The sequence below is a fragment of the Corvus cornix genome, chromosome 2, assembly GCF_000738735.6.
Source record: "Corvus cornix cornix isolate S_Up_H32 chromosome 2, ASM73873v5, whole genome shotgun sequence".
Taxonomy (NCBI): Eukaryota; Metazoa; Chordata; class Aves; order Passeriformes; family Corvidae; genus Corvus; species Corvus cornix.
The window spans coordinates 127,975,603-127,990,825 of NC_046333.1; the positions used below are offsets into that span (position 1 = coordinate 127,975,603).

General features: G+C 35.1%; 1 protein-coding gene across 1 annotated transcript in view; it reads right to left on the reverse strand.

Annotated features, from left to right (window-relative positions):
• Positions 1-15,223, reverse strand: part of MMP16 (matrix metallopeptidase 16) — a 174,535-nt gene that overhangs the window by 13,138 nt on the left and 146,174 nt on the right. Inside the window, exons 7-9 of the mRNA XM_010405008.4 lie at positions 14,862-15,000; positions 6,607-6,757; positions 2,580-2,695 (exon numbers count right to left, since the gene is read on the reverse strand). Of these exons, the coding sequence (XP_010403310.2) occupies positions 2,580-2,695; positions 6,607-6,757; positions 14,862-15,000 (406 nt within the window). The remainder of the gene's footprint in view (positions 1-2,579; positions 2,696-6,606; positions 6,758-14,861; positions 15,001-15,223) is intronic.

The following is a 15,223-nucleotide window of genomic DNA, read 5'->3' on the forward strand; positions in this document are numbered from 1 at the left end:
TACAGCTGAAAGATGGAAGCTACCAGCAGAGAAAGACAGTTCTAAGAGACTGAGTAGTTTTACTGCTTCTCCTGACAGAACAAACGACTCCACACAACTGCTGAAAGTGATTTCATCTAATCTGCTAGATGTGTTAAGCCTGCTTTGAGAGCTGCTCCTTACAAATTTCTAGGTACTCACTGAGTAGTGACGGCAATACATGACACAAACAGCACTGAAGGGCTTAGCAGTCACTACCACGTCAAATGTACTTATTTAGTAAGTACAAGGCAAAAAAAAGGCCCGTGGACTAATAAAGCAGACTACCTTTTCTCCTCCTTCTACCTAAAAATTGTCCCACCATCCACTTTAGCAGAATTTCTAGTTGGAAAGTTAAATTTTCTGTGCTGCTCTTAATGCAGAGAGAAAGATTTCTCCAATTTGGAGAACTTTGTCTGATCTCAGATTCTGTGTAGCAAAAGAAAGGAAATTTCTTCTCTACCTCCTCCCAAGAGTTTCTACCAAAGTTTTAGAAAACAAATCACAATATGGGAAGTAGCAGGGAGAGTTTCAAAGGTGTTACCTGTACCTTATCAAGCTTTTAGGATACTGAGTCAGGACATTGACTAGAAATTGGTTTTTCTCATCCTTTCCAAGACTCTTAATGCAAGATTACCCAAAATTTTTGCCATCACTGAAGGAAACTCCTGCATGATGAGAGTTATTGTAGGTGTTCATTTGCATAGTTTTCACAATAGAAAGACAAAAGAAAGAAAAAAACTATGCTTTAAAATGTAATGGATTCCCTGAAAGACATGCTTTCAGTTGTTCCCTCATGAAGGTTTATAGTAAAAGTTCTTTATCAACTCTGCTTCTATCCAAAGAAATAAAAGCAGTTTCAGGCAAAATGCAATCAATTTCTTTCCAAATAAGCTGTGGTTTTTCTTATTTGCATCTGCTTTTGTTTCCTTCTCTCCTCATACAAACAACAGCAAAGCTGTGAACTGTTTCTTAAGACTTCTATTTTCTTCATTTCAGGGAAAATGTCTTAGTGTTCTTCTTGGGAACTTTATGGTGTCATTTTCAGTCCTGGGGCCCTTATAGGCTTTCTGAGATGCTCAAAAATTCCCTCTTTCCTTTCACCTCCTCCACAATCTCATGTCATGTTTTACGCACCTCCACATCCAAAGAGTCCATCAGACTATCAAAAACACTGGAGTTAGAAAGAGAAGTGGCTTTTATGTAACCCAAAGTCTTTCCTGCCTTAGGAATGCCTGCTCTGCCTCTGTAGTGCTTTCAAACTCACTGGTCTGGGTGTTACAGTAAGTTAATTTTCATTTTTAATGGGAGGCACATGGCCCTGAACTCAGTACAGAATATATATTTATATACATAAATATACAAAGATAGATATATATACAAAGACATACATGTAAATACAGTTATATCTATTTCTATAATGTTTGTGACTATTTCCACATATATGTGTATTTAAAAACAGTTAATTATTGAGTGTGATGTATGCAGAATATCATCTTGACTGACCTACTTTCCAGTTAAAAGCAACACAAAAAATCCATTCTAGCCAAAAGGACAAAATTCAGACAGGGCTTCTTCTGGATAAAACAGACACAAAGCAAGGAAGCAATTAAATATATTTCTAAAAAAAAACCCCAAACATTTCCATGGTAAATTCCTTAATCAAGTTAGAGGTTGAAATAGGAGACTAAAATGTTTATAAAAGGAAAGAAATATTTTTATTTTCTTATTAAAAGGAAATTAAAATAATATGGCAATAGACGTGTCCTGCCTTATGAGGCAAACATAATAAACCCAGAACCTACTAATAAATAAATCATATATGCCATATAACAATTGTCCAACAATGATAGGATACAACAAATGCATGTTCTTATTCCCATCAAAAGGATCTAAAAACTCTGGGCAGCTGAGGGCTCTGTTGGGAGCTGGCCACCATTCCCTGGGTAGCACTGAATTCTCCTAAGATGGAGGAGATTTTGGCTGCTCTCATTTGTTTTGAGGTGTGCCCAGCTGAGATTCCAGGCTCTAGGTATGGATGCATCTTGAAAAAGGTACTAACATATCACATTAAAATCCCTGTTATCTGCCTTTCTACATCATGGACTTATGACATCTTTGATTTACATACATTCATTGGGATATTTCTGCTTAGATAAAGATTTTGCTTCCCTTTCCTAGTTTTTGAGAACGAAAGCAATACCTTCTAAGCTGTTTAAACAGGCGATACCTTGAAAATTCAACAGTGATATACTGTATTTATGAAGCTTGTTTTAAGAGGTACAATAATTCAGCAGAGAAAAAAAAATTAATTAAGATAGAAGAAAAAAAGAATGGAAGGTAAGGTTTATAATACTAAATTTGAAAGCTTTTTCAGCCCTGCGTTAAACAGTACAATGCAAACAAAGAGCCATTTTCACTAAAGCCAGTTCTATAGCAGGAAATATTCTGTTCAGATATCAAGAATTCCTTAACTACCTGAATAGTCAATCATCCCTCTACTACTCTATCTTACATAAAGGATGTAAATAAATCATTAAAACAAGAATTTGTTTGCATACCATTTTCTTTGTGAACAAAGGCTCCCTGAGGAGATTCTGGGATACCTTTCCAAATTGTGATTGGTTTGGGATAGCCAGGGTCCATGGATCTCATTTCTTCACTGTACCTCCAGTACCTGAAATATTTTTTAAAGGAAAAAAAGTGTATTTGTAAGGTAGCAGATGAGTAACTTTGTATTTTCCCCTTCTAACACTTGCTACATTCATTAGCCACAAGTGGGAACACTGGATTTCTTCTCTTTGAACATACTACTAGATTACAAATAAATCTATTTGCTGTTTCATGTAAATAGATAGAAGATTAAAGATTTTTGCACTTCAGCAACTAAATCAGCATGCATCTCACTTATAATCTCTACAATTTTGATGCCTAGGACTTTTGCATAGTGACACAGAGAAATGCAACATATACAAAAAAACAATATACATTAGTGTTTTAGATAATATTTTAATAATGAGAGTGATGGTAGATTCAGATTAAAATACCTCCAGCGATCTTAATTTAACTCTTCATATGTAGCTTTTCATTTCATTATCACTAAACAGATGCAGTGAATTACAAAATTCAACCCGCTTTTGTGACTTTTTGCCAGCCAGCCCTTCTCAAACTTTAAAAGCTTCAGCATGCAATTCTAGTAATCCTGAACATCTGAGAAGTATTTACACTTGTGATTTATATACACTTACACATAATATTGATAATTTCTGTTTCCTTATACTGCTGATTAAATTGCTATGCATATCTTAGAAGTTGGTTCTAAGAATACTACATCTCTAATATCCTCTGTGTATCCTAATATTTTGGTGGGTGGGTCATTTCATATTTTGAGTGACTCCATTAATTTAGAGCATAGTTTTATCACTATCATTGATAATCTGGTTACTGCTAAAAAATTGACCCTGTTTCTCATTTGAATTAATTTTTGACTTCAGTTTTTAGAAATCCTTGTTATGATCTCGTCATATATTAAAAAATTCTTAAGGGGGTGATATTTTGTCCCTGTGAAGGTACTTAGGCATTCTAATTGATTCACATTTTAATCTTTTTCTAAATGTATAGTGGTCTAAACTCTTTGGTATTTCTCCCTGTGGGGCATTTCTCTGGCTTTAAACTTTCAATGAAATTAAAAGATGGCAGATTTCAAGTGGGTTAGGGGTTGGCAAGTGAGATTAAAAAGGCATTTGTATTTATTTTTTCTTTCTTATGCTTAAATTATTTTTATAGCCTCAATTCTTAATCTAGTCACATATACATCAGCTACCAGCCAACAAAACAATGCTCTTTATTTGGATATGTAACGTCTTTGAAATTTTACATGCAAAAAGAACATGTAGAAGTATTAAACAAAGCTCTGACATTAATACTGTTGAAACCAGTTCTTCCTCATCTTTTAACTGTAAATTTTTTGGTCCTTAGTTTGGATTTTTTTTTACAAATATATTTTCTTTTTCTCTCCCTCTATTCCAGAACTCTATTTCCATCCTTTTTCTCTTCCAATCTTTTCCTTTTTCTCTTCCAATATTTTCACCTTTTTGAGCGCCTTCTTTTAATAACCTCTGGTTTTCCACTATCCCTAAATGACTTACAAAAACATACTTTGTCGTTTAAAGTCTTTGAGGACATATTCAGTGCGCACTCAGAAATCACAAAACTGCTGGGTTTTCATCATTGATGAGAAATCCTATTAGGGAAGGACTGATCATAACACCACCTCAACAGTCTGTGCTGGAATAATGAACATGTCTACAGGGTAAGGAAAAGCCTAGTCTTGATTCTACTTGGCATGCCAAATATTCACAAGCAAACTCCCTAACAATGGTTTGAGCTCTAAGAACTATATAAATTTGTTACTGTATCTCAAAGACTGACAAAGCAACAGAGGGAAAAAAAATGAAAGTCCGCTTCATAGCTTTAGAAAAAGGGAATTTGGAAAATATTTGCTAATATATGTTCTATATCTAAGCCTATTGACTTAATGATATCCTGAGCCATCAGATGACTATGTTTTATGAAGAAAAACCATCGATTTAAACTCTAAAGTGCATAAAACCAGTCACAACAAACAGGGCCATAAACTAGGACATGTGTCAAGAAGTTCATCAAACCTATTATCTTCTAGCCCCAAATGACTCACTTCTGGTAGGAGAGGAATGGCAGAGGGACTAATGTTTTCTGTAGTCAATTCTTCCCCTTTTTGGGTCTCATACTATTATTTGGAACAATTATCATTAGTGTTGAAATAGATAATGTCAAGTATCAAAAATAATGTTCCATACATGAGCTGCTTTAGACATATGACTATTCATTGGTTTGACTTTTAAATCTTCTTTCTGGTTTGGTTAATGGGATTTTCTTGTTTGCTTATTTTTTTGTTTGGACATTTTTATTATTATTTTTATTTTATAGCCAATAGTTGATGTCGTAAGCAATGCACATTGAGAAACTGTTGTAAGGGTTTATTCCTACTGATGGTCAATATCCTGTAATGGCTCAATTATCTCTGCAAGGCTCATGTTCAATCTTCTCCTAACATTCCGTATTGCATTTATATCCTGCTGAGTTTCATTGTGCTTGTTAGCACTAAGTAGCAACTTTTCTGCCAGCACATGTTTTCTCTGCTAGTTCTTTTTGTCTTCTGTTACTACCAACCGTGTTTTAGGAAAGTCCTGACTATAAGTAGCTGCCTATGCATGGAAATATAGAAGCACACTGCTGAATAAAGTCTAAAGGAAGTACAAGTCACAAAAGATTCCTACTGTACATCTTTTTACAATATGTATGTGGAGGTGGAAAATTATTACCTGAAAATGAATTTGAATTTTAAAAAAAATTGACTCAACAGTAGGAAGCAAATTATTTAGGCATCTTCTACTCACTATGAAAATTGATTGCTTGAAATGATACCTAGTTTTAAAACATTACAAAATTTTACTTAGATATCTACTTCCCTTACCATGAGTGTTGGAGAACTATATTTTTTTAAATAATAAAAAAACCTTTAACAATAAAATTTGTTGCAGCAATCTGTAGTGCAATTTTTACAGTACTGATAAAAAATTACGAACTGTAGTATGCTAAACATATTCTATGATGTGCATTAAATTGATTTCTTAAGTGATCCATGAATACTATTAGTGTCTGAGAACACTAAGTACCACAGAGTAACAAAAGCAGTCCTACTTTTAATAACACTAACAGAAACATTAACGTTACTAATATAGAATAATTTGTCTCTGAGCACACAAAATTTGCAGTGATACATCAATCAACAAAGAGTATCATACTAAAAACCTGTAAAATCCATCATTCAGATAACTTGCAGTGTTTCAAAAAGTAATCAATTCTCTTGACATGTCTATAAAGCAGACAAATATTCTTTTCCTTATTTTATTGACAGGTAAATAAAGATACAGACACTAAGTGACTAGCACAAGTATTGCAGGAATAGAAAAACCTCGGATTTTACATTTTTTTCTTTCTTTGGTTGTTTTTTTTTGTTGTTGTGGGGTTGTGTTGGGTTTTCTTTCATTATTAATCATAAATATGTGTCCCTATAAGATTTATTTAGAAGTAATTCAAAGAAAATGCTCAAATTCTTCTCTAGCTCCCAGGTTTAGCTCTGAATTCCCTTTTTTACCTCATGAAATAGTAGTAAAGAAGTAATTTTCACTGACCTTAAAAGCTTTGAATCATGTCTTGCCTGCTTATGTACTGGGGTTTAGAAATGTAGATAGAAAGAAAGAGGTAAAAGTGTACATAAACACATCACTTTGAATATTTAAGTTTAAATTTGTGACTTGCCTGTTGACTTCTAAAACATAACTTTTCTACTGGATATACATATACCCATTCCAGGATATTCACACAAATATAATTTAGGTTGTAAGACGTGAAAGCAGTGCAGCCATCTATGCAGGAGGAGTTAATTTCATTCACAATTTTTCTTCTTTTGAGAAATAGAGGAAAAGCTTAACATGTTTAGCTGATATCCATTGAATTGTTCCCTTGCAGAAATCCTATACCAACCTATCTCCTTTGAAGAAGTAGGTTTTTCCAACATCTTCCCACCAAATTGCTGAATCAATGCCATGGGAAGGAATTCCACTTCCAAGTGTTATCAAATCATGAGGATAACCTGGCTGAAGAGTAGTGTCCTTGAAAACCCAGAACTTGTTACCTGTACAAAAGCATATATATACACACACATACAAGTGTTAGTCATCAGTACTCTCAGTATAAATATTAACACACTCCTAAGAAAGTCTCCCAAAGGTCTATAGTATTGGTTCTTCCAAGTACTGTGAAAGGAAAAATGTTCTATCACTGCAGATAATGCAAAATTAAATATGCTTTATGGGTATCTTACATTTATAAAGCACTTTTCTTCAAATAAGTCCACAGAATATTTTGATACCAACTATGTAGTGATCAAAAGTAGAATGAAAATGAAATCACCTTAAGAGGCTGTGTGGTTGATAATGTAAGACATTTACAGAAAAAACTATGCAACAGTTTTATGTTTCATGAGGAAAGAGTGAATTTTATAAGAAAATAAGAAAACAAAAAAAAAAATAGAAATTACAACCTCATAGAGACCATAGAATTTTACTACTCTGTATTTCTCCTCAAGAAGTTAAATTACTTATGAAGGATGTATGATTATTTCAGAAATAATCATAGAATTTAATTTTTTAATGTATTTTCTTTAGTGTGGCCTAAAGACAGCAAACTGAGAATCTGAACTCCCAGAGGTGAAAACCTTTTGTCGCTGAAACTAATGGGGGCTTGCCAGTGGCAGTAAGACTTAAGCTTTGTCTGTAGGTGACAAATCATTCAAAACCACCCAACTGACTTATTGCATGCTGAAAATACAAGGTAGTTGTATGGCTCCAGTTGATGTTAGCACAGTGTCTACACAAACCTCAGATTACCCAGGTTTCTCAGGTTACCAGGGCTTCCTGGACTGCAATGCTGAGTGGCTGAAATCCCTACTGCTAGAGGGGTAACTGCAGTTACTAGATAAATATACTGTATACATAGGGGTCTATGCCTACAGAAGTAGCAGCTGCACCAGTGTTTAATAGCACAGATGCCCTCTGTACCAGTTTGTGGGAGAGGATGCTTCCTGCACTCTCTCTTCCAGCTGGATAGCTTACCTCACCAGCCCACAACGCCAGTTTCCAAGCTTTAGATTTTCCTCTAGATTCCTGGCCAAGCTCTTCTTCACTGAACACTTCCATGATTATCTCACCTAATTCATCATCTCATATTAAGCCTATAGTCCAACATTTTCCCCAGCAATTTTGTTGTCCTCCTAGGAACTTCTCAGCATAGTGTGCCACCTGTGCTAATCTTGCAAGTATCTTCTCTGTTTTACATTTCTGCTTTTTCCTAATTCTTCTTCAAAACTTACTTCTCACCTGTGTCTTTTCAGCAGATTTCTCTTTCAAACACAGACAGCTTTGGCTGAAAAAAGGGAATAAAGATCCCCATGTATCCCCTAGAAATAGGGAAGGGGGAGCATAACTTGCATTTATGCACTTATCTGATGGGCTTGCTTTGATGCCTGTCTTCTCTTTGCATTATGTCACCTAGACCACAGGGACACTCTTCTCAAGATAGACTATAGGCTCCATTGTGTAAGAACCATGTGTTTATTTTCTCTTCAATGCACTACCATCATCATTGTTTCCAAAAAGCATTGCTAGTTTTAGTAATAATTACACTGAAGGAGAAGATACTCTTTGACATCACATGGACCCTTCTGAGATAAATCACAGAAAAATCTAGACAAGATCCATGAACATATATATTGAATTGGCCTTATTGGATACTTCGCTTTGGTCTATCCATTGTTATGCATGACAATGATATTTAAAATATAAGGGGAAAAATTTGAAAACATATTTTGCTCAAATACATTTGGAAAGAGGATGTAAGAGAGAAAATAATGGCTGTTCACATTAGTTTTTGTACTTACCTTTAAGGCTAGATAGTCTGTTACACAGATTTAGGAGGTTAAGGTACTGTGTTGTATAAATATTTTATAAGGAAACGTAATATTACCCCAAAGACCTAGGATCAGGTGTATGCCAGAATCATCAAGAGGGAAAATCCTGAGTGCTGTTTTGCAGTTGGTTTTATATTTTAGCTATCCCTCAGTGGTATTAAATGTTTGTTTAAAGGAAGGGGTTTTTTTAATCTCCCTGTTTGTACTGTGGTGATTTTAAGCATGCTTTCATTTCTTCAGAGTTTAATTAGGAGAGGAGGTATAGTTTCCATGCTTCTCATGCTGGGTTTCCAGAGTTAATTTTTTATCATCTTCTTTACAGCTGCTTGTCACCCACTTCCAAACACAGACACTACAGTTTGCTCAACAGATCCATCTTCACTCCCCTGCCAGTTGAAGGACAAAAGGACTCAAAGAATGAGTATGTACACAGCCATTTAAAGTACTGAAAATAAAAGAGACACAGAGATCTATGAAGAACAGTCATGGAAAGCTGAATTCTCTGTTGACCTGGGATTAAGGTTGCTGCTAACCTGAGATTTACCTTTACTGAGATGCCTTATAAAATTTCCTTTATAGGGTTTGATAATGACAGAGGTGAGCATCTTCCATTCTCTGTCCCTCCTCCTATGTGGTTTGTCTTTTTCCAATTCTCATGACTGGACACAGAAGGCTTCAGATGTTAATGGCAGTTTCAAACGCAGTGATAAGAGAAGTCATGCGCTTTGGACCTTACTAGTTGGTACTTATGGTGTGAACAACAGATGGCATCCAGTGAATGATCCTGAGCCAGCTCATTTCTGTTTCAGAAGATCATTCAAAATGACAGCTATTGCACAGCATTGCGAGGTGTATGCTGTGATGTATGTAATGCCAATACTTTTCTCTGTACCTCACAAGGAATAGAAGTCAAAGCAATTGTTATGAATAGATCATTATCAGCCATACCCAAGGAGGCAAAATTAACTATTAACAAGATCAGGTCATACCAAAATAAACAATGGTTATGCATAAACCATAATAAGTGACAGCACCACTGAACCAGGTATTTTTTGCATATTCAGAGATACTGAAGTAAAAGGAAAGTGTAAATGTGGGTACAGACTTAAGAAACTGAATTCTTCACATAATTTCTTACTAAGAAGCAAATTCTTCTTAGAAAACAGAGAAAAGGTAAATTTAACTGTATTTTAAGTAGACAGTGGAGCATTGAGAGCTCTAACATATGTGAGCAAGTCCTATTGATGCTAACTAGAGGGAATTTTATTTAACATTTGCTTTAGAAGACATGTTTAGTCTGCTATAACTGTGTTGATTGTTAATGAGAAATACTGTATATAAGAAATCCAAATGTTCCATCTGGCTGACAGTTTTCACTTCAGTTTTTTGTTTGGTCGGTTTTTTAGGAGGTTTTAGGAGGTTTGTTGCTGGTCTTGTTTTGGATTTTTTTATATCTCTCAGCTGGAGGAAAGTGGGTGACTATTGATCAGAGAATTGATCTGATCAACAGAATATTTATCAAAACCTGATGTCAGGAGAAGCTAAAGCTGAAAACCAGCTCAAAAGATGCCCAACTGTGATGAGAATGAGATAATTTTATTTCTAACATATTTATGTAACTTTAAGTGTAGCACATACTAATGCTAAAGTCAGTATGCTTCCATGTAGCTCATATTCCACTTCCACTTATAAATGGTCAGTAAGACTTCATTAATTGTGATCATAATGGAAAGAACTATAACCAAACTAGTCATATTTTTATTCTTCTTATAGATAAATAAAGCTTTTTCAGAGTCATAACCTATGCCCTTGGCAGAAACCACCACTGTGTTTATTTTAAAAAGTTGTTTATTTAAGGTCTCATTGGTAGATTTGTTATTCTCACAGAGAATACAGCACCACATGTTTCATGAAGTCTGAAACTTCAGAATGTTTAATGTCTCTGCTTTTATTCCCTAATGTAAGGTCTAATATAATAAGAAGCAGATTGCTAAGGTCAGAAGCTGAGAGTGAAGCAAGTGATAAAAAAGCTAAAATGTCTTACTTCTTGCAATAATGCTTTGTTAAATATCATCACTGTAGGGAAACAGCTGAGAAGGATGAACCATGCAATTATTTGAAATCTCTCAACATCTATCTCTCAACATTCTAAAAAAAAGTACTGGAAATAAAGGACATCTGTATTGCTATGCTTCACTTAAAATAACAATATTCTAGATATTCTTCAGACTGTTAAACAACCTACTGACTACTGCAAACAAATATGTAGGTTTTAGTAACTGTAGTTCTTTCTTTATAGAATCTGAGTTCTGAATAATTGTGCTTCTGGGTTGCCAGCAACAAAGTTTTTTGTCCATATTATTTGGTATTATGGTATATGTATAGTGCAAGAAGTGCGTGGCATATAATCACTGTGTTAGAGTGGTGAGATGAATTCCCAAATTTTTAAAGAATTACATGTAATTGAAATCAGTTAAAGTTTTAATATCTAATCCTCAATGTTTGTTTTTTTTTCCAGTCAACAGTCCTCTTAATTTTGGTCTTTCAAGCCTGTATCTAGTCTTTTTACTAGGATCCTAAAATTACTATTCATGGTTCCTTTTTCTCCATTCCCTATTTCCCACATCAAGTTTCTGTTATTTCTCTGTTCCATGATCTGATACTACAGTAAATCTATTTTTCAATATAAAACTGTCAGGTCATGGGGTAAGTGCAGTTGAATGATATGATGGAGGCACTGGTAGCATGAGTTTTACAGCAGCCTTTCTATTGCTACATTTGGTTTACCATAACATTCAACAGTGCAGATGGCTTGACAATTTCATTTTTAGCACTATATAAATTCCCACAGGTACACAGAATGAATTTTACTATTCACATTTTCTCATTAAAAAAAAAAAAAAAGAAAGAAAATAGAAAATAAAAAGGTATCTTTCTGGTGCCATCTTCTTATTATCATTCAACATGGGCACTGGCAATGAATAATAACGAGAATGCAAACATCTGGTTTTTATAAGCCGCTATCCACCAGATTACTGTGTACTTTATGAGTACGGTCTGGTCTACTGGGGGTTGATGAGTCCATCTGGCAGGGAACAGGAAGAGCATCTCGGTCATAAGCTTACCAAGCTGGTAAAGAGGGCTTTAACCTAAAGTTGCTGGTGGAGGGGGAACCTCAATCCATCCCACTCCTACCAGTTTGATGCCCGTGCCAGCAAGAGATGTCCAGAGCCTGGAGAGAGATCACAGGTCAGCAGGAGAGCACCTGAAACAGCACAAAGGAATTCCAGCCACTCCAGCCAGTAAGTTGATTTCATTGGGGGCACCAAATTAAATGCCTCTATGCAAACACACGTATTATGGGGAATAAGCAACAGGAGTTGGAGATGTTCTTGGAAATTTGTGCACACCTGCAGGGCTGTGATCTTACTGGCATCACAGAGACATGGTGGGATGGCTTCTATGAATGGAATATTAGAATGGAAGGCTACTGGCTCTTTATGAAGGATGGGTAGAGAAGAGGGCATGGGGATGTTGCCCTCTGCATCAATGACTGCCTGGAGTGCATGGAGCTGTGCTGGGATGATGAGGAGTTTATCACAGAATCACAGAATCAGCTAGGTTGGAGAAGACCTTGGAGACCATCAAGTTTGACCTATGAACCAACCTTACCAACTAAACCATGGCCACATGCAGTCTTTTACTAAACACCTCCAGGGACGGTGACTCCACCACCTCCCTGGGCAGCACATTCCAGTGCCCAACCACTCTTTCTGTGAAGATTTTTTTTTCCTAATGTCTAGCCTGTATATTTGTAGTATATTATGGGTCAGCACTAAAGGAGGGCAGGAACAGGCAGCATTATAATGCGGATCAGAGGAGTGCATAGTGATATTAATCCAGTAGAAGTTCTCTGCTGGCACCTCATCTTTTCTATTTTATTCTCTGAATAATGGATGTGGATATTGGCTTAGGTATGTGCTTTGTTAACACATCTGTGTGCTAGACTTCAGATTTAAAGTTCCTTCTAGAACTTACTTGTTTGGACCAATTTTAGACTGGTAAAGCACACTACCTGGATAACACATTCTGCTTGATCATCATCTTAGCAACAATCCACTTGTCTATTTCTAGCACCTTTGGGAGGAGGGCATGTACTCTTTTCCCAGGAAATTTTGTGAGGGAATAGAAGATACAAGATAATGATTGTTTACCTACAGTCTATTTATATAGATTTCTGTAAACATGTTCCACAAGGCAGCTGAGATCCTTGGAACAGGAATTTTCAAGAGCACCCACACAGAAGACTCAGCTGAAATTTTTGATTCTGTAGCAGTGGAAAAACACGAATTACACTTATAGACAAACTCCAACAGTTAGATATTAAGAGTCATGAAGAAGTCGCAGAGAAGCAAAATTTTTTTTAAAAATTGCACATGGAAATACAAGGGCTTTTGACCTAGGTAAATAAAGGGATAATACAAATGTCATTGGAAAAATATTGGAAGGAACTTTGAAAAGAAGTCATATGGAAAAACACCTACAGCAGAAAATCCAAGTATCATATGATATCAGCTAGAAGGCACAAAACTAACTGGTCTGAAATCAGATAGCAAAAGGTGGGGATGATGAGAAAGGAAAACACAATTCTGACTTCTAAGAGTGCAATCCTGCTGCTCCTGCTTCCTTTAATTAATCTTGATTTAATTTCCCAGTCAGAAAATAGAGAGGTTCCCTCCTCCTTCTGTTGTTATCTATAAGCCACAGACTACAGAATCAACCCATTCCTCTAAGACCTAACAGGAGCCAGTCAGCACTGGGTGAAGAGTCAAATAATGATAAAACATATTTCAAGGTCACTGGGAAGGAAAAGAAAGCAGCTGTAAGAGTAAGCTTGATAATTTCTGTCTGGAGCTCAGTAATGGATCCCAGCATTATCAAGGCAGAAGTCTGGAATGTACAGGGTAGCTACTTTGCTCTTTGTAGAAGTGGTGCAAAGGAATAGCTATAGAATAGTATTTTTATCCTTCCATTTCCCATGGACCCAAAAATCAAGCAGTGGGATAGAGATTTGGAGGTACCTTGATCATGATTCCCAACCATATCAAATTCCCAGAGTTAATGACTTGAGGTTTATTTTATGGAAACAGAAGTAAAAGCATTTGCTGTATTGAAGTCATATAAATAGAAAATGTACTATATGGAATGTAATTTTCCTTATGATTCACATAAAAAATACAATTTCACTATTAGTAAAACAAACTTCATCTTCATTGCACTGTTATGAAGTGTTTCTGCATGTTATTAAATATTTTTCATTTAGCATTCCCAAGATCCTGTTTCTGTAGTGACTGAAATATTACTTCTAACTCCATGTAAATGACTCCACTTGTAAAAATGAATTAATCTTTTATATAACAACTTAAAAAATCTACCTTTTTTTGTAATGAGTTAAAAAATTAATCATTCACAACACTAAACAAACTAAATAGCTGAATAATTTTTCACATATTTTTTATCTATTCAGTTTCTTCTCCCAAATGATTATTTTATAAAACATACTTTACATAATTTTCAGACTTTTGTCACTAAGTATGCATTTATTAAACATATAAGATCATTTTATTATTAAATTTAAATTAGGTAGATGCTCAAGAACCTTGATTTTGAAGAACAGCTGATTTCTGGAGTGAAATTTAGAAAGAATTATTAGCAACAATTCAATCTATACCACCTATTTTCTGGATTTTATGCTTCTTTAAAAATACTAAATAGACATCTATGAGAAAGATTATTTTTCCCCACATGAAACTCCTAACATCACAGTTCTTAGATGAAACAAATACAATGCAGTACAGTGAGGTGTATATATAGCAGAGATTCCATTTAAATCTATCAGAAATTCATTTGTAAAAAGGAAGAAAGCAAAGAGAACGACAAAAAAATTAATGATGAAAATGTGTTCATTGTGTTTTCCTAAAACACATTTTTCAAAAATTATTTCATAATAGGTCACTTCCTTTCTATGTCTCATATTTATACTTCCAAATTTTTATTGAATATGTAAGAGCAAATGACCTGATACTGTGAAGGGTAATCATAAGTTAAAAATGTAGTTGCCAAACAAGAAAATCTTAACTTATATACTCTTCATTCAGCTACCAATTTGCAACAAGATTTACGAATTATTAGTAAAAATAAACAAGACGTGTTTCAAGAAATCATCACAGTCAAAAGTATTACACTAAATTTTACTTTTGTCCTTTCTTACCTTTAAAGAAGACAAAATTCCCCTCACTGTTTTCATAAACTGCGTCAATGCTGGGAGGCAGTCCCCTCCAGAAGTAGGTAATCTGCATGGGGTATCCATCCATCACCCTGTTGTTTCTGACTCGCCAAAACCATTGATCCTGGAAACCAAACATACACTTACTACATTTATATGTGTTCACTCGCTGTCTTGAAAATACTAAACAGACTATCCTAGTATTGTTAGAGCAGACCTTTCGCTGTTTGGGTAAGCACATTGTGTTTGCATTCATGTCACATTCCAAATGTTTCAGAACTGGTTTTTGCTGAGTTGGGAATAAGCTACACACGTGAACTGTGTGTTTGGAGCAGATAGCTCTCAGT